The sequence below is a fragment of the Sinohyriopsis cumingii genome, chromosome 11, assembly GCF_028554795.1.
Source record: "Sinohyriopsis cumingii isolate HCF-2022 chromosome 11, ASM2855479v2, whole genome shotgun sequence".
Lineage (NCBI taxonomy): Eukaryota > Metazoa > Mollusca > Bivalvia > Unionida > Unionidae > Sinohyriopsis > Sinohyriopsis cumingii.
In genome coordinates, this window is record NC_142971.1 from 11,705,398 (window position 1) to 11,727,009 (window position 21,612).

The following is a 21,612-nucleotide window of genomic DNA, read 5'->3' on the forward strand; positions in this document are numbered from 1 at the left end:
GGGTACTTTTGAACACAAACTCGTTGGTGCCAAGGGATTCTGGCCATAAAGAGTGTGTGGCCACTGGTCAGGTGGCCGTTCTTTAGGGGGATCACTGTAAGAGTGCCATGGAAGTACTGTTAATTTCATTATCTTTTTAAGTCTAAAATTGTTATGGTTTTGCACCACTGACCATTTTGTCAGTTCTAACTTCCATGGCCTTGGGATGGTGTCGATTTCTATGTATCCAGGATGGCTGCCATGGTGACTCTACTAGATGTCAGATTAGCATCATCTTTCTTTAGGAAAAGCTAAATCATAATACTGTCATTCAGTGAGAACCCCATGATGTAATGCCATACATTCAGAAGCAATAAGATTTTAAAGATGGATGCTGTGGCACCCATATTGGACATCAGATCGGCACAATCCTCATTTAAGACCAACTAGAGTCTTTTCGTGAAAACCCTATGCTGATATGACCATCCGTTCAGAAGGAATAGCTAAAAGATTTTCAAGAAGGCTGCAGTGGTGGCCATATTGGGCTTCAGGTAGGCATCATATTTATTCAGCACCAACTAGACATCATAAGAAGACTTTTGGTGAAAACCCCATGTTGATATAACCACTAATTCAGGAGAAGCAATACAATTTTTAAAATGGCTGCTGTGGCAGCCATGCTGGATATTGGATTGGCACCATTTTCTTTTAGGACCAACCAGACAAGAGAATAGGTCTTTAAGTGATAATTCTATGTTGATATGACCATCCATTAGGAAAGAGTAATGATGACAAGATTTTCAATATGGATGCCATGGTGGTCATACTGGATGTTAGACTGGCAACATTTTCACTTATGACTAACTCACAACTTGACATCATAAGAAGTCTTTTGGTGCAAAGTCCGTGTTGATATAACCATCCATTCAGAAGGAACAGTGATAAGATTTTCAAACAGTCACTGGTGTGGCCATAATGGATGCCCATGCATCAAGATAATTTCAGTCCAACTAGACCATGGGATGAATGTGCAAAGTTCAAAGGCAATCCTGCAAGCAGTTCATGAGGAGTAGCAATAACAAATTTGTGCAAACAAATGAATGGATGGATGATGGATGACTGACAAAAGACCATCCCATAAGCTCTTCTGGTTTATGACCAGCAGAGGTAAAAATGAAACAAAAAATATTAAACCCATGAAAAATAATGGCATCACATTATCAGTAAAGAAATGTTTTTTGTTTAATGTATCTAATGTACTTGTAATTTGGCTTGCTGCAGATAAAATGTTAAATAATGTAGCATTATACAGCGCGTCTATTATAATAAGCATGGTAGGAGATTTCCCCTGTGAAGTTGATGGCAAGACATGGGAAAGGGGCCTTAATAATAATAAGCACGATATTAGATTTGCCTTGTGAAGATGATGGAAACACAGAGAGAGGCCTTAATAATAATAAGCATGGTATGACATTAGCCTTGTGAAGTTGATTTCAAGACATGGGAAAAGGACCTTAATAATAATAAGCATGGTATGAGATTAGCCTTATGAAGTTGATGGCAAGACATGAGAAAGGGGCCTTAATAATAATAAGCATGGTATGAGATTTGCTTTGTGAAGTTGATGGAAACACAGAGAGAGGCCTTAATAATAATAAGCATGGTATGACATTAGCCTTGTGAAGTTGATTTCAAGACATGGGAAAAGGACCTTAATAATAATAAGCATGGTATGAGATTAGCCTTATGAAGTTGATGGCAAGACATGAGAAAGGGGCCTTAATAATAATAAGCATGGTATGAGATTTGCTTTGTGAAGTTGCTGGAAAGACATCAAGGGACCTTATAACAATAAGCATAGCATGAAATTTGCCTTGTGAAGTTGATAGAAAGACATGGAGGGGCCTTAATAAAAATAAGCATGGTAGGAGATTTGCCTTGTGAAGTGATGGAAAGACATCAAGGGGCCTTATAACAATAAGCCTAATAGGGGATTTGCCTTGTGAAGTTGATGGAAAGACATTGAAGGGCCTTATAACAATAAGTATGATGGGGGTTTGCCTTGTGAAGTTGACTGAAAGACAGAGGGGCTGCATAATTGGGAGGTCTCTGAATATTAAAAAGTTGCAAAACCTTTGTTACAGTACGGATTTATCATTGGAAAATTAAGGCAAATGTATTTAAGATGGGATTGTTTTTTGGGGACTATTATAGTCATTTGCAATTCAAGCCTATTTATTTTCAAATATGGTCCTCTAATGACTCATAAAAAAAACCCAGCTTAAATACATGTATGTGGGCCTCAATCCCAATGTAAAGTGCATCAAAATCATGCGGAATTCCACAAATCATCAAATTATAATCCAAGCTGATACAATTTTTGTCCAAAATGATGGACCAGACCTCATTCCCAATCATCCATGAAAAATCCCTGGTATGGAGGTTAGAGTTTGGGAATCATAACCCGACAAGATTCACACTTACTGATCGTGGTAAATTCCTGTTGCTTCCGGAACTCTGCAATGACAATCGTGAGGAATGTGGGGAGGTCCGATGGTCAAACCCTATACTTCCCTCCCCTCCATTTATGTTGCCCCCTGTATACTGGTAGTTCAGAGAATTGTGCTCTGGTATAAATGGCCCACCTGGGCTACCAAACGAATCCTCATGTAAATAATTCATGTTGTCTTCACTGAAATGGAGAAACGCAAAGTTTAAGAAATTGGTGTACACGACACTCAGCAATTCATTATGACATTTAATTTTGTTTACCTTACTAATTCATATGCATTTTCACTTGTCACAATTAACATATTTTTTAAAACATCAACAGATCAAAGAAATGTAATCAGTTCTCTAATCTACCACTGCGATTTGCTTTTATCTGCCACCTGAAACTTCTGTTCTACATGTAAATATGACTACATACTGTAACTTTAATGTCATACAACAAAAATGGGATAGAAAAATATCTCTTTGCAATCTGGACAAGTGAGAAATATTGTTCAGCACAGAAAATGACATGTTACTTGCTATAAATTCACACAGACATCTAGATTTATGTTACAGTCTTTTGTGTATTCTTCCTTCCATACAGGGAAAGTTGTCCCAATCACAAAGTGTATAAATGTTCTCCTTAAATGATCCCAGATTTAAAACGTACAGGAACAATGAACACTCAACAAATGTAAACAGGTCTATCAACCAATCTATGACATTCACTGACAAACTGAATGTAAATCGTAACTGGTAAAGTCATACCAAACTTTTGGGAAGTATTACCTAAAATAAAATATTTTTTTTCTCACCATATTTTTTTAAACAATGTAGTGATGACCATGATTATTATTCGGTCATTTACACCAGTTCACTACTGGAATCAATCAAGAAAACTTTAGTTCAAGTGATGCTGAAATACCCCAAGCTGAATTTAATGAAAGAATTTGTCAAGAGACATTAATAAACAAATTTTAAATTGAAAATGTTGATGGAAGCATAAGACCAAATGGATGCAGGACATATCAGTTGACCTGTGTCGGTATCAAGCCTGTAACATGTGGATTACAACCTGTGTCTTTATGGCCATGTAAGCTAATGAGAACAAAAAGTTCAAGAAGACCAGAAATATGGATACATACCCAAAGTGTGGATGTCCCCTTTTCTCTAGTTCATTCCTGAAACAAAAAAAAACAATCTCCAGCAATGTTACATGACCTAATGTTTATCTTATTTCTGTCATACCTCCAACTTCAATGAGGTTGATCCAAAATCTAGAACGATTTTGCATTATCTATTTATCATAACCTATACTTTAAGCCTCTCTCAAAAAGTGTAGTAGAACTTACAGGGCATGATTCAGGCATATGCAGAAGTTTGCAAGAATGTATGCTTGAACCCATATGATACAAAGTAGCAAAGAAGACGTCATTAAACGTTTGCCCCTGACTCTCATACTGCCTTTAATAATCTGAATCAGGTGTTTTATGGCACAGCAACACAAGTAAGTTATTTAGTAGTAACACAACTGGAAACTGTACCCAACCCAGGTTGATCCAATGGTACATGATACATATAATTTTATGGCCACTTAATGAAATGGACGCCATGACCATATGTGCCTTTTAACAAGAAGAGTATTATAATGAAGGGTTTTATAGCAAGGAAATGTGCTTTAATTCATGTTTTCCTCATTATATGTTGCATGAACGCACTTTTTGACCTGTGTCGGTATCAAGCCTGTAAGCTGTGGATTACAAATCCAATCCTCTGCCAACTTAGCTACTGCATTTCCTGTATAAGGCAGGGTTGTGAACTTGTTTTGCAGACGTAGGCCAGTATTTGTGTGAGGCAGGCTTGTTACCTGTTATGCTAACATAGGCCAGTGTTTTTGTGTAAGGCAGGCTTCTGAATTTGTTATGTTGACATTGGCAGGTATATATGATGTAAGGCAGTGCTATGAACTTATGTGAAATAGGCCAGTATTTGTGTAAGGCAGGCTTGTGAACTTGTTATGTTGACATTAGCAGATATATATGTGTAAGACAGTATTGTGAACTTGTTTTGTTGACATGGGCCAGTATTTGTATGAGGCAGGCTTGTGAACTTGTTATGCTGACATGGGCCAGTATTTATATGTAAGGCAGTATTGTGAACTTGTGCTATTGGTATGGGCCAGTATTTGTGTGATGCAGGCATGTGAACATCTTATGTTGGCATGGGTGCATATTTATGTGTAAGATAGGATTGTGACCTTTTTATGTTGACATAATCTGGTATTTATGTGTAAGGCAGACATGTAACTTTGTTATGTTGACATGGGTTGGTATACGTTAAGATTGTGAACATGTATTGTTGACATAATCTGGGATTATTGTCTAGGGTAGGATTGTCAACTTGTTATGTTGACATGAGCTGGTATTTATGGGTGTGCCATCAACTACAATTAATTATAGTTGTGCCATCAATTGCAAGTTTTGTTGTTGTTGCTGTTGTAGGGTTTAACGCCATTTTTCACCACATGATAGGCTATACATGGCGGCCAGTATAATTGGTGGAGGAAGATCCCGGGATAACCACTGAAAGAACCACCGACCCACAAGAAGCTACCCAAACCAAAATGCATCCTTGCTGAAAGCTTATGGCAAGCTTGCATTAAGCTTGCGATAAGCTAGTTTGATGTTTATAAGCTAACATGGATGCTTGCGCAAGCTTGTACAAGCAAGTGCAGGCTTGGGCAAGCTAGCTGGATATAACCGCAAGCTTTTGCAAGCTTGTACAAGCTTTCTTGTTTGCTTCAGAAATTAAAGCTAGCTTGCACAAGCTTTCTTGTTTGTTTCATAAAGTAAAACTAGCTTGCGCAAGCTTACTTGTTTTCTTCAGAAAGTAAAACTAGCTTGCGCAAGCTTTCTTGTATGTTTCAGAAAGTAAATAATTTAAACTAGCTTGCAACAAGTTTCTTCATATATATATATATATATATATATATATATATATATCCATTGCTTGTGAAAGTTTGAGACCATGTATCCAAGTAGCAGGCACCATCACTGTCACGCCCCTACGAAAACAAATTCATGACTTGATGAACAATCATGAAGTGTTCATGAAAGTTCCTCAACTAAGTTCAGAATTTTGATGAATCATGTACTTGAGGTTCATGAACACACTGATGAATTTTTATGAACTATTATAATATCTTTGAAGTACCTGAAATGTCATGAACTAATGGTTCATGAACAATTCAAGTACTTTGATGCAATACCATGGTATTTCTTAAAAAAATGTATATTAAATATCTATATCATTATATTCATAAAATGTTCATGAAAATTTATCATACAAACTTCTCACAATATTAGTGAAATTTAAATAAAGGTGAATTTTTTCTTCTTTTTTTAAAATGATATACTGTATAAATGTTCATACATATCTTTAATTCAATACTTGTGTACTTAACCGGAGTATTTCTGGATTAATATGGGAAAATATTTTCTGGCCAGCATCAACAAAATGTATTTGCTTTAAAAAGCTTTCAATGACTTTGACCTAATTTTTTTTTCTTCTCTCCATTACTGTTATAAACTGCATATTCTATTGACTTAGTCACTGGTTGCCAATTTGCAGTAAAAACCGAAATATATTAACAACGATTATCCTGATTGGATGACTATGAAAAAAGATGTGATATGATTGGTTCATATACGCGCGCGATTTCAACAGTTAAGCTTCCTCAGAAACCAAAGATCATGCAGATGGTTAGGCAAAAACCTCGAACAAAAACCGTGGACTCCATGCAATGGACAGATGAGAATATTTTCAATATCATTTTTTTAAAGCAGAAGTGCAGAGAAGCGATTTTGAAGAATATGAAGGAAATGATTTGGTGAGAGCAAAATTAAGCAGAAAAGCATACCAAGCCTGGATGACCAAAATTACGGTGAGTATCTTTTTCTTGGTCATTCGTGATTATTTCAGTAGAAGTTATATGGATATTTTATTGGTTTATATATGTCATCATATTATTTATAACCAAGCTAATGACACGATTTTGTTCAGACCTAATTTAAACTTGCTCATCGAAGTTTTGAAAATCACTAAACATTATCACCCCCACCCCCCAGTTCATGATACCAGATGTGGTATGATATCGATAGGAGTTGAGATGTTCGAGATCGTTTTCTTTTACATGACATCACTATTTCTATAATCTGATGTAATTTGGTAATTTAAAAAAAAACCTTAAGAAAATAGTTAATGCGTGAAACTGTTCACAATAAAAGTGCAAGTAACAACGTGATGCAACCGGAAGCAGCTATACGCCACATGCGGAGTCGGAATGGATGCGTTAGTGACATACTAAGGGCCTACACCACACAAGTCTGGCATTTTATCAATAAAAAAATGGCGAAAATATTTGAAAGCATGAAATAACCATTATCTGTAATATATACGGTTATTTAGTGTAACGATGTTGTCAAAAAAATTGTCATATTTTACTGACTATACCTATGGTAGACAGATTCAATTAATATAAAACAGTGACAAAATTCTGCAATAATACAAATGCTCAGTATTATGTGTAAGGGATTAAATCATTTTTGAGTTGGATCATATTATTCCAGTAAGTAAGGTGGGGTACAATGATAATGTGCTAAAAGCTAAAAACAATGTTGATTAGAGATTATCTGTAATTAACTAACTTTACCTTTTTTCAGACCAGGCAGCAGAAAAGTAAAATTGTTTGAGGATGAAGTTTAAAGGTTAAGGAGGAAAATTTGAAAACTGGAGGATCCAAGATGGAAGAGACATTAAATTGTGACTGCTGCAACAATGTTAAAGATCCAAACAGTAATCGGATGGAACAGCTTAAGTTGCAGAAGGAGACATTCAGTAGTGACAATGGACAGGATTTGATTAAATTATAGACCCTGACCATCTTCACAAAAGAGTTATCAGACAGGTCAGTCTCTGGAAGAAGATTGGTCAGGAGAAACCCCAGCTGAAAGACAGCCCCATGACGATGAAATATGCTTCAACAGTTGATTACAGGCAACTGCCCCAATATCTCTTGAACATTTTTCAAAGAAAAATTACAGAACATACAAAAAGTGTTGCTAAGGGTTAAAAAAAAGAATATCACTTGTCAGTTTAAATTTATCTGAAATCAGATACAGTTTTTAAGATAATATGTTGCATTTTATACTGTATTAACCCCATCCCCCATCTAAGGTTATTGTATGATTCGGGATGAAATAGGTATTTGTGACTTGTCAGGTAATCATATTTTGTTTTATAGGCACTGTTCATGAAGTCATGAATCACTGAGAAACTTTGTTCATCATAGTTCATGAATATGTTCATGCACTTGTTCATGAATGATGATGATCCAATTTGTGGACTGTTTTCAGTTCATGCACATTCTAGAATAATTCATAAACCTTTTGATGAACTTTCATGAATGGTTCTTGAACCAAGTTCATGAACAGTTCATGCCAGTTCATTCATTATTCATGATCATTTCATAGGGGCATGACACTTGCAGCTAGGGGAACACATAAAGCTTCTGCAGCCTTGGGTAAGCTTGCAGTGAATGAATAAACTTGAACAATGGAATTAAACTTAATGTTTTGGCGGAACAGATTTGTTTTCCACTGCATTGCAACTATAAGATAACATTATTTAATCATTAAATATGCAGATTACTTCATTGGAATGAAGTAAAACTTTGCAATATATTATGATAATATGGTCCACAAGGAGTAGTTGAGTCTAAAATGCATTTTTGGACAGAGGCCTTCGAACTCCCAGACCCCCTCTTCACATTTTCAGGGGTTTTTTTGGAAGGGGGGAAAACACAATCATGTCTGATTTTTGAAAGCCCAGATACTTGTAGCAAAAAATCTCTGCAAGCTTGCAACAAGCTAGTAACAAGCTTGCGCAAGCTTGTGTATACTTCTTGTACCAGGTAAATAAATAACAAGCTTGCACATGCTTGTACAAGCTTGCACATGCTTGTGCAAGCTTAAGCTTTCACAAGCTTGTGCATGCTTATGACACTTTTATTAAATAAGCTTGCGCAAGCTTGCTGCAATGTTCCAAATACAAGCTTGCCGCAAGCTTTATAAATAAGCTTGTGGCAAGCTTGCTGCAAGCTTTAAAACAAGCTTGCAATTTTGGATTGGGTACTGGCAAGCTTTCTCACATATCCACAATTGACGAATCTGAGACTCGTACCCACATAGACAGTGGTGAGATGGCAGTGATCTGTAATGAAGAGTACTTTAGACCACTTGGCCACTCAGGGCCCCCAATTGCAAGTTTATGATATTTGTATACACTGTAAAAACACCAACAGATTATGTGAAACTTTTGCTAGTTTTGTAGTCACAATCACCTGGATGGTCAATGTCGTGATGTATGATATAACTTGACAGCATTTGTTTTTGCTTTGATTTGGTTGATAAATGTTTGATTCACTAGTTTTTGCATGTAAAGATGTGCCTTCTAGCCTAAAATAATGTTCCAAAATTAGTTCTTATATGCTTGCATACAGATGTTACAATCAATCTTCACATGCTATGAAAAGTATGTGGACAAGCTGACATGGACATACTGATCTCATTTTCTAATTCATCAGACAATATTTATGATTGATTAATGTACCTAGTATTTATATGAGTATGTGTATTAGTGTTATGACTCGATGGTCTTAAAGTAACAGAAATGAGCAAAATCAACAAATAATTTTCAACCTTGAATATATAATAAACATGTAAAATAATAAGTTATGGTAGTGTGAATTAAATCCATAAAAATCCTAGAATTTCTAACCCAAGTGCTACTGATTAAAGATCCGTTAAAAAAAAAAATGTGATATTCCAAAAAAGATTTCTAATGCTGTATGTGTGCCTGCTGAATCACAGTAATATAATCCAAGGTTTCCTTGTCTGAATTCACTCTAATTCCCAGTTAATGTCTCTTTCCAAAAATAGTATAAAGAGCACTTTGTATTTCCAAAGAATAACATATAATTGCATCCAATCAAGCATTGAACACAGCAATGCTTCTGCTTCAAGATCTTGTAGCACAAATAATTTCATGATAAACAAAGCCTTTTACTTGACCTATGTCACAATCATCATTTTCTATAATAATAAACAAACTTTTATCTAATACAAAATTTCTTTCTAGAAGATTTCAAATGTTTACAAGATAAAATCTGTTACTAAAATTATAAATAGAATGTGGTAAATACAATGTCCTTGACTCAGATCAAGATAAACCTGTTTAATTTCTATTGATGATGATCCTAATATTAAACCCATACTCACAGAGTAAATATTATCTATTAGTTGATCACAGAATTTTAAAAACTCAGTGATTTTGGTCAGGTACAGAATGAACTTGACTTTGGACAAGGTCACCTGCAAGATACAATTTTACACAAACCACCACATATATAAAAAAAAAAACATTGCAAATTAAATATATATAACATTAATCAACAAAATAACAGAACCCACTATTTTTGAGTACGTGTATTAGTCAACAAAAAATGTATCTAGTATGTTGTTGTTGTTGTGTTGTTGTGGGGTTTAACGCCATTTTTCAGCACACGATAGGCTATACATGGCGGCCAGTATTAATGGTGGAGGAAGAACCCGGGAAAACCCCGGAAAGAACCACCGACCCTCGAGAAGCTACTGGCAAGCTTTCTCACATACCCACATTGGCTGAATCTTAGACTCGAACCGCCGCAGACAGAGGTGAGATGGCAGTGATCCGTAACGAAGAGCGCTTTAGACCACTCGGCCACTCGGGGCCCCGTATCTAGTATGTACCTGAGTACATATTAATCAACACAATAAATGTACATAATAGTTTTTGAGCACATGTATAAATCAACAAAATAAATTTACCTAGTATTTATCTGAGCATGTGAATTAGTAAAAAGATAAATGTACCAAACAGTTTGTGTGTATCTTAGTCAACAAATAAATATACACAGTACTTATCAGAATATGTGTATTAGTCAGCAAAAAATGTATAAACAGAGTTATGAAGTAAAAGCTCAAACTTGCTGACATGTAGATACAGTACAAGACTTGCCCATTAATTCTGGACAGGTCTATATAGATCCTGATAGAGTACGGTAACAAATATCACTGGTGCAAGACATCCATTAATTCTAGACAGGTCATATGGACCATGATACTGTGTTAACATCTGGTATGCAAGATTCATTCTGGATATGTCTATATATGAATTACAGTAACAAATGGCTGATATAAACTACTCATCCATTAATTATGGACTTGTCTATATGATTCATCCAACTCAAATAACTAAGGCTATCATTGGATGTACATCTATATCATTGGATGTACATCTTATACACTGATTATTATCCACAAATACACTGTAACTTCCCCAGTATCTCTTTTCTCTTTCAGGATACTGACATAATGCATTACAACATGCTTTTCCCAGATTGCTCAAGAACTTAATTCTGCCACCAACCCCCACCACTAGCTGAATGGGGTGGGGGGGCACTTGGGTACTTGGTGTACAACAGTAATGGTTTTATGATGTAAACATGCATTTAGGTGCTAAATACAACAATGATCTATTACAGATTTAGGACAGCATGGATAGGATTAGCTCACACTGGGGTCAGAAGGTATTACAGATTAATCAACCAAAGGGTACAATTACCTCCATTACCTCAAGCTATTACAACTGTCAGGTAAAGGAGCTCCTGCAGGAATGGAATTTCAATCACTGCACCTGTATTTTCTATACATACAAAGACACAAAAGCAAGGACTGTAAACATGTTAACTGGAAGACAAGCACAAAATTATCAGATCATGAAGCCAATCCTGACCGGATTTGCTTTATTTTACATTATACAATGACCACTAGGGTTCTAGGCCTTTCACATAGTCCTTTCACAACTGGGTCTTTTAAATGCCAAGATGACAGTGCAAGTTCTGGTCAAAACTACAGTAAAGTCCTCTAAAATTCAACACATCTATATTTTAACTATTTAAATTTACAAAACTACATTAAAGTCCTCTAAAAATTTAAAACATCCATATTTCAACTATTTTAATTTGCACAACTACAATAAAGTCATCTAAAATTCAACCCATCTATATCTCAACTATTTAATTTACAAAACTAAAGTCCTCTAAAATTCAACCCATCTATATTTCAACTATTAAATTTACAAAACTGAAGTCCTCTAAAAGTCAACCCATCTATATTTTAACTATTTTAATTTGCACAACTACAATAAAGTCCTCTAAAATTCAACCCATCTATATTTCAACTATTTAATTTACAAAACTAAGGTCCTTTAAAATTCAACACATTTATAGTTCAATTATGATGAAATGGACCAACTAAAGGAAATGTATAAACTTGTATGATGTCTGTAAACCAGAAATACAAAACTAGAAATGAAGTGACATGGTCACCACAAATTTTCTAATAATAGCTAGGTTGTTGCCTAGTAATAAATGAATGCCCTCAACGGGTAAAGCAGACTGTTCTGACTGTGACAGGTCCTGAGATAAAGTCTGATGACAAATTTACAAAATGGAGAGGAACAATAAGAACACTCATTAGAAGACTTCTCAGAAATGGCAAAGTACCTGACAATAAAAGACTCTGAGAAGCTCCTGTGTCCCTTAAAATTTTAATAGGAATGAGACTGGCCAAATCACCCAAGAGTGGCATAGAACCCTTCGACATGAATGGTTTATAATTCTCCATGATAAAATCAGACTGGGGTTTATTAGACTCAACAAATGTATTGCTTTCATGACATGACCTTGACCTCTTAGAAATAAGAGAATTTGGAATAGTTGTTGTTGTTGTTGTAGAGTTTAACGCCACTTTTCAGCACAAGATAGGCCATACATGGCGGTCAGTATTAATGGTGGAGGAACAACCCGGAAAAACCCCGGAAAGAACCACCGACCCACGAGAAGCTACTGGCAAGCTTTCTCACATAACCACATTAGCCGAATCCGAGACTCAAACTGACGCGGAATTTGGAATAGTTCTGTCTTGATTCTGATGCTTATTTTTCAATTCGTAGCAATCAGAAATAACATGTCCTTTCTTTTTGCAATAGGTACAGATAGGAAGAGACAAGGTTTTTTGATCAAGCTTATCAGAAGCTTGATTTTTAAAAGTTGTGCCAGACTGAGATTTATAAGGGCTTGTATTAGGCTGAAATACTATTCTGGCAGAAGACTGCTGAGTGGAAGACTTGCCTACAAAAGGAACTTTATGAACTAAAGAATACTTGTCAGTGGCACAAGCAGCATTTTCCAAGGTCTGGACCATATGCTCATCAAGACAAGTCTTAATATCACTATGGACACAGTTTATTAAACAGGTTTAATGTGGTGTCCACTTTCATATTCTGAACATTTGCTAACCATTTACACACAAAAGGGAAATTTATAATTGTTCTGGACAAGCGATTTTACATCAAAATCAAAACTTCCCTCTGTTGTGATGATGTACATCAAACTACCCTCCCCCCTTGTGACATCCAAAGACCTGCTGGGTTCAAGTGACTTACATAGTATTACCATCTTTTCTCTCTTATTTGTAGCCAATAAAATATTGGGATGGCACAAGTCTATTTTACTCACAGGTCACCATTTTGCTCTAATATCAGTGGTTACATTAAAACACAAACCATGAGGCAATACTCTGTAACACTGCCTACTGAATTGACCTCCAATGTGAAGTTTTAATTGCAGTCTAATACTGTTTAAAATGAAATTTTCCTTGGGCAATCTTCCACACCAATGCTCTCCTTATAGAGACAGCATATTCACTTGTCTATTTTTATATTATCGTGTCAACAAAGTAATTATAATCATGAGATTATAAATCACTTGGAAGACTCAGATGAATCACAAAGCACTCTGAAAACTCAGATGAATCACAAAGCACCCTGAAGACATCATATTTCTATACTTCACTTGAACAGCAAGTGTTGAAACTCTGTTGGAACAGTTTTGTATTACTTAACAAGGTTCTACTGCAGAACTTAAAGTTGATGGAAGAAGGTAGACATAAGTGATGTCCCTTTGCATGGAGTCGGAAGTTAATCAAAGAAATAGTACGATGTGCTATTGTTAGGTGTTAATTCAGATTCAACCCAAAAATTATGCTACTGCAAAAATGCAATAATTAGGTCTAAATTTGCAACAGGAATAAACTTTAAGAGCATACTTAAATTCATGTCTCAGCATGTAATTGTCAAAATTCCTTCTAACTGGAAATAGTTTCACCCCGAATAACACCTAACCTTTGGCTTTCTTCAACAGTAAAAAGAAAGATTGTTTGTAATGGCAGACAAAGTACTGATGCACCTATCAGGTCAGTTCAAGAATAGACCCTATAATACTCCAAGAAATATAGTAAGTGAATGCTCAGTATCTAACAAACAAGGCTATAAACCTGCTAAAGGTGGAGGTCTATTATTATGGATGAATGGAAAAGAAAATGCTCTGATCTTCAAGTGCATCAGGTACTTGCAGTGGAAGAGACCTACATGTATAGGTTTGCCTCTTTTCTTACTCAGCCCATCTTACTGTTTAAAAAGGTCTGCTTCAATCTGATTAAAATGAGATCTACTCCAGTGACTCACAATAAGCATATCTGACAAGCACCAGTACAGTTCATGTTCTGCCACCCTATGGAATTCCCAGTCCATCTATTTTTAGTGTCCATCATTGCAGATAAAGAATTGCATTTTGTGTAAGAAACAAAGTGTTCCAAATCATGTCTTTTACTTTCATAAATATGACAGTTCTACCCTGACAAGTGATCTGAAAGGTCAACAGAAAATGACCTTCAAGCAATGTCCATCAATCTCTGGTGTGCCAGAGATATGGATTTTAATCAGATTTGGCACCTGTCTGTATACAATAATTATGGTCAGTACAAGATGGGTATAAGATCATTATTGTAATGGCTAAATAGACATAACAATGACTGAAACATGATCTAAAACTAGTTCTTGTCATTTAAAGCCAGGATGGTCTGTCTATAATCACAATTAGGCAGGTACATGTATCTAAGATGACTATCCAGATAAAACCTTAAGGTGTAATACAAAGTGTAACATATGCTCAAAAACAAGTCCAAAAGGCAGTTCAATTTAAGTCTCCCAAATACCAGTGAGCCCTACTCATTAAAAACTGGGTTATAATTTGATAATAATTTGCCGTCCCAACATGGAAACATATATAGCAGTCATACAATATAGCACACACACATAGCACACACAGGATATAGGTGACCCCTAGCAAGGGTCAACTATCTATTCACAAAGTCTGCTGAATTAGTCTTAATTTGGAAATGGTTTAATCTATTTTGTAGCAATGAATGAAAACTTACCCGCTACAAAAAGACTAGCATTACTGAAACAGTGTACCACTCTCTACATTTACTGTGTACCACTCTCTACATATACTGTAAAGTGTACAACATTTACTGTAACAGTGTACCACTCTCTACATTTACTTTTACAGTGTACCACACTTTACATTTACTATGACAGTGTACCACTCTACATTTACTGGATCAGTTATTATTCCTGACAGTGTGGTTCTCTAATGTTCTTTGGGTGTTCTATATTCTTCAAGTCTAAATAAAATTCTATTTAAGCAGTCAAACATGTCAATACTTATAAGTGGTTTCTCGTTAATATCTGAATCCACTGCAGTTTGGCAAGTGTATCAATCCCCTCTGACACTAACATAACAAAGTAAAAATGCAATGACTTTCAATTTTATGTTAACATACTGAACTGCAAAAATTATGTAACATGTGGAAAGACAATTGCAGGCCATGGCAAAAGGCTGGGAATGACCTCAGGCCATCATAACATCGTCATAAATAATACTGAGTTTTTACAGAGCAACTAATTGCAACTCATGTTCTGTCATATAGGTACCAGGAAAACCAGTTAATAACAAATCTGTAATACATGCCTGACTACAGTCAGACCCTTCATTGGTTCCAACTCGGTTTGAATCAACCAAGTCTTCAAGAATACTTTTCTATATATCTTAAAATGGACTACCTTTGAACGCTGAATTCAGTAATACCTTTTGTAAGGAAACAATTTTCATGGATTTTGTCATGTATATATACCATAAATTTAAGGATCCAGAAAAATAATTATCTTTCAGCAACATAATCTTTTTTTTATTTGCATATATGCTCCAAAATTCAGAACAAAATTATGTTTAGGTGGTATACTTTCTGTTGTATTTATAGAATATGCACAAAGTATACTGACCATAGTTCAGTCATTCAAGAAGAGGTGCTTGAGTGATGTTCAGTGAACAATGCTTGTGAAATCTCCTGTTTCTAACTATCCTTTTCTTAAGAAGCACAACTTTTCACTTAACTTCCACTTCTAAATTCCACCAGCCAGAGCATGGGTCACAAATCAACCAAACCTATTACCCAACATCTGGTGTTGCTCATGATGGACTCCATCTATAAATCCTAGAAGACTCAAGGTTCTAATTCAGTTCCCATAGTAAACCTATGCAAACACCATGATATTAAAAATTCAATAACTTAAAATTTCTGAGTGCTCATGATCAAACCTATATTTATCAGTATAGTTGAAACCTGAATGTCAACTTTTGTGCCAGAAACATGTGTTTTCAATTCTGCACCAAACAGTCAGGTGCTAATTTTAGTAATGAATATTCCAAACTCAGGACTGTTAAAGGACTAAATTCCATCAATATAACAATGTCTCTCTTCTTTTCACTTACAACTAAGAAAAGCTCTCAAAAAGATTCTTTTTCTTTAAAACATAGCTTATATTATTAAACAATCCTGGTCAGCCAAACCCATATATACTCTATTTTATGTTCACCCATTTCCAAGCTGCTTCTCATTTTTCTATATCATTAGTACCGTGTCCTATATCCACCCTTATTTTCTTGACAGCCCTAGGAATAGTAGTTACATAAGTAAGCAATGTGCATAGTTCTGCTTGTCAAAGAATACATTAGTGAATATTAAATTATACTGCTAGTTCATGTTCACCTAAAAAGCAATGGTACATTTCAGGCAACATTTAAATATCTGAGCTTTATTTAAGAAAATCAGAAAAAAATATTAAAATAAAGCTGTCTAACAAGAATCATCTTTTTTTAAATCACCATTTATCACTCTTCATTTTAATAATGAAATATAATTACCAGCTTTGTCATATTATGTAATTAATGATTAAAAGGTCAAGGTGACCATCTATATGTACATGGATTATCATAGAAAATGAGATTTAAATGACAAAAATTACCTAAAATTTCTCCCAAAAGACCTATAATTTAAAACTAAAGTAAGATGGACATAAGTCCATTAAAATGCAAAATATTACTTACTATAATTACTCAATAATTGGTAAATTTTCTATATATTTATTACTTAGCTTATAATCCAAAGTGCAAAACACTCCACCTAACTTAGTCCAATCTACACACTGTCCCCTCTCCCCCCTTCTTAGTAACAGTTGATACATTGGAATAGGTGTTGAATATCCCATTGAAAGTCACTCTGTGGTTTACAAAAGGTATTAATTTTGCTTGTTATCCACAAACAGAACCATATGATTGCATTGATAGTAAATTTAATTGCACTTGCATAATGTGGAGTCATTGTATTGCTGTGGCTGTCTATAGGACTTGTGGTACTAATTCAGTTCCCATAGTAAACCTATGTAAACACTATGATATTAAAAAAATTCAATAACTTAAAATTTCTGAGTGCTCATGATCAAACCTATATTTATCAGTACAGATGAAACCTGAATGTCAGCTTCTGTGTACAGGAAAGGATATGAGCCATGGCATTTTCTGGACCTGCATGTGTTTGAAACATGTGCTTTTAATTCTGCACCAAAGAGTTAGGTGCTAATTTTAGTAATGAGTGTTCCAAACTCAAGACTGTCAAAGGACTAAAATTCCATTAATAAAGCAATATCTCTATTTATTTTTTACACTTACAATTAGGAAAAGCTCTTAAAAAAGATTCTTTTTCGTAAAACATAACTTACATTATTAACCAATCCTGGTCAGAAAAATGCATATATACTCTATTTTATGTTCACCCATTTCAAGGCTGGTTAACATTTTTCCATATCATTAGTAACATGTGTCCAAGAGATTTCACTGTGTCATGCGGTGTACTTTAGTGGACACTAAGTAACACATACCCAAGTGAAAAACAGTCAATATATTTAGTGTCTAATTTATTTCACTTGAGTACATCTCTAAATCAATTGGCATAGTGGAAATCTCTAATATGCATTTAAAATAAAACATATCACTGACAGCAGCAATTCTGGACACTTTTTTGACACCTAGTTTGAGATGTGAGTTATGCAACATGTTAAAAGGCCAAGACAAGAAGTTGTGAATGTCCTTGTGCTGTCGTGAATAACATTATCTTGAAAAATGCCCAGGAATATTTTTAGGACATGTATAACGTAACTTTTTTTGCCCAACTAATATCAAGAAAAACACTGAATGTTATTTGTAAGGCATTTATTTCATAATTTGTTTGCCCAACTAATATCAGACAGCATATTATTTTCTTGACTGTGGTCAGACTCTTCAATGGTTCCAGCTCCAATTGAAACCAGTAGGTCTTCCATGAGAAAAGATTATTTTTCACTGTGCAATAAATACAAAAACTGGACCACTTACATTTACTCATAATCCATTTTTCAAAGCCTTTCATAGAACTGTACATGATTAGCAGATGAGGTTGTATGGTAATAGAAGGCACTAATACCTTTGCTTACCTGGATGTTGACATTCCATTTCAATGAGACATGTGCCTGCCACAATTTAATGGCATGCCATTGCACTGCATCTACAATCTAGCCTCTTGTTTTTTTGTTTTTGTCCTATACTGCCCAGACAAACTCTACATTTTTTTGTTGTCATAATCTCTTACAGGTTTTATGAGGTATTGCAAAGTTTGAAATACATATACATATATATATATATATATATATATATATATATATATATATATATATATATATATATATATATATATATATATATATATATGTGTGTGTGTGTGTGTGTGTGTGTGTGCATTTTTAAAATGTCCTTCAACTCTGCAAAACTACAGTTGTGACTGGCTACAGGTTACCCATTAAGGAATATAGGGGTCTGTAAGGTGTGTGTGATTTTTAACATAGCTTTAACAATTTTTAAGTTATAAAAACTACAATAGCGATGTCTAGCACTGGGGCACCATGCCCCAGACATATAGCATCATGTTCCACCCTGTCACATTATACTGAAACCAGGCTGACCAATCCTAACACTAACCTCTTAACATATTAACCCCTGGAGGTTTTTGTTGTTTTTGTCCGAAATTCGAGCAGAAAACATTTTGAAAGCTATTTCTGAATACATCCTAAAACACCAACTGCCAGGTGATCTTCCAATAACATACTGCCTAGTTGTGTTAGAAACATCCTTTTTTCATTGGCTATTTGGCTCTTGCATGAGCAGAAGGGTAATAAAAAAAATATACTTTTTAAATTTTATTATCTTGACAGACCCATTATTTTCGTACTGAGACCACTCTTTATTCCAAATGCCCATCTTATCCTACTTCCTGCAAAGGTTCATCTGTCTGTTTGCAGTTCATACCAGTCTGCCTTACATCTGAGACCAAAAAGTCTAAAATCTGGACACAAAATCGGATTCCGACCACGGGCGAATTTTGGGTAGACAAAAATCGGGTCCAAAAAATGAGGTTTTTCCCTCTGAATTTTGTAGTGCAACTAGAAATTCCAGATTATTACTCAAGCATTACCATATAAACAAAATTTATTATTTCAAAATGCAAGTATCTACCATTCTCAGCATACAATAATTACAAATTTGTATTCAAGAGTTTGATGAATAAGGTAAAAATATCACCTTACTGTCTGTCATTTCTGTATATTTTTTATGAATTATTTCTTGGAAGTGTATAAATAATATGCACAAATAGTGACTGTAATTTTTAACTCCAGGTTCTTAAATTCAAATATTTGAAAATAAAATAAGAACGAGGTTCTGTATGAAAATTTATATGACACAAATAATTCAGATTTGTATGGGTTGATGTGTACACAAAAATCAGAAAAGTATGAAAAATTATAGACAACAGAATAATTCCTTACTTTAGAGGACACATGTTACACATGTACTTGATAAAGTCTACACTAATGTAATATGTCACAATGACATTGTAAAGACCTGCCCCAGTCTTTTCCCCTTTGTGTCAGTGTTGGATTTAAACAGTCTGAATAGTTTTCTTATATCCCTAATGATGAATGGGTAACAAGATATCCCCTATTCTGGTTTTTCTATGGAGCAAATCTGACTGGAAGGATTGTGTAAGAACAATTCATTATTGTCATACTGGACACTCATCATCTACAGTGGAAATCTGACTGGAAGGATTGTGTAAGAACAATTCATTATTGTCATACTGGACACTCATCATCTACAGTGGAAACCTGACTGGAAGGATTGTGTAAGAACAATTCATTATTGTCACATTTCCAGAATCAAGTCTCATGTTGCCTAGTAACTAATTTGGAGGGAAAAAAACAACTTATTTTCACATTTGTACATGAGAAAGATACTGACAGATGGAGACTGACAAAGACTCGAAAAAGACAGCGAAAATAATACCTGAAAAAGATAAAACAATTAAGTAAGGAGTGAATACATTATCAAGTTAATTTTATACTCAGGAAAAACATTTGTTTTCATACATAATGAACAAGTAAAATTAGATTTTCTAAAATGCATCCATTCTGGAGTCTAAACTAAATTTGGACATAAAACCAGTACAAAAATTATCTGATTATTTGGATCCACAGAAAAGAAAGGTCAATGTACATGCAGTGTACCAGACATTTAAAATAATCTACTGTCTCTAACAGAAATACCTGAGAGGTAATGAAGCAGTGGTTATTACTCACATGTACACCTGTCAACACCTACAGTAACAATGACTGGTCATACATACCTTCCTACCACCTAAAAATTTATTAGCTTGAAAGTTAACAATGCCAAGCATGCACAAAGATACAGACACTTAAAAATTCAATGAACACTAACCCATTATCAAGTTTCAGAATACAACTCAGTGAACTAAAAGGTAAAATACATGAGGGGGGGGGGTGCCTAAAAAAAAAACAACATGGATCCAGCTGAATATGAAGACCTGCATAGCCTATGTCTATGAAGAATAAACTATGATTTTTGTATGGGTATACAGGAATAAAATAAAAGGCTGAAGTCATAAAAAAAATTAAACAAACCATGACTTATCAATTTCAGCATGTTATCTATATAAAAAAAAAAACAATAAAAACAAATGTTCTTCAATTTGATCAAATTCTTTCTCCAAATTATGGGCCCTGCTCCCATTCTGAATCATGTTAGAAAAGATAACAAAAACTACCCAGTATATAAAAAGACAAAACCAGTCTCCTAAGCTTCTTATAATGCATTTTTGTTTAAATTCCATTGCACACCACGATCTTAAATATGTACACGAACCCTGACCATGCCAAACTGGAACAAAAAATAGCCAAGAGTTAGGACTTGAGGTCTTGAGTTAAGTAACAGAAAGAAAGTGAAACAGAAATGCTAATTAAATCCCAAATAATCCTAAATGCCTTGTCACAAGTCCAAAAGTATACAATATTCTGAATGAATTCCAATAGTCTTGAATGCCATGATGTACCACAATGATACAATCCAGAATGTCTTTGTATGAGTTCACAATAATTACAAAATAACGTGTTAATCCCAAATTTATGAGCACTTAACAATTCCAAAGAATAATTTAAATAAAATATTCCTCTGGAATTATATCTGAACATCATAACTGTAAAATCTAATAGCAAATGGATTCCAGAGACTGATTTTGAAACAGGATTGAATTATTTGTTTCTCAAGTCCTTATTTATACAGATTTTTACTTGTCCTTTAACATAATAGAATGTGAAGACTTTCAATGGAAAAACCTAGTCTAGCTGACATTTACA

The 21,612-nt window shown here is 34.6% G+C and overlaps 1 protein-coding gene across 4 annotated transcripts in view; it reads right to left on the bottom strand.

The window, feature by feature from the left end:
* Window positions 1–21,612, bottom strand: part of LOC149787612 (uncharacterized) — a 177,594-nt gene that overhangs the window by 72,817 nt on the left and 83,165 nt on the right. For all 4 annotated transcript variants that reach the window (XM_089973781.1, XM_089973779.1, XM_089973782.1 and 1 more), the window contains 2 exons: window positions 3,618–3,653; window positions 2,464–2,671 (listed from right to left, as the gene is read on the bottom strand). In XM_089973781.1, coding sequence (XP_089829907.1) covers window positions 2,464–2,671; window positions 3,618–3,653 — 244 coding nt within the window. The remainder of the gene's footprint in view (window positions 1–2,463; window positions 2,672–3,617; window positions 3,654–21,612) is intronic.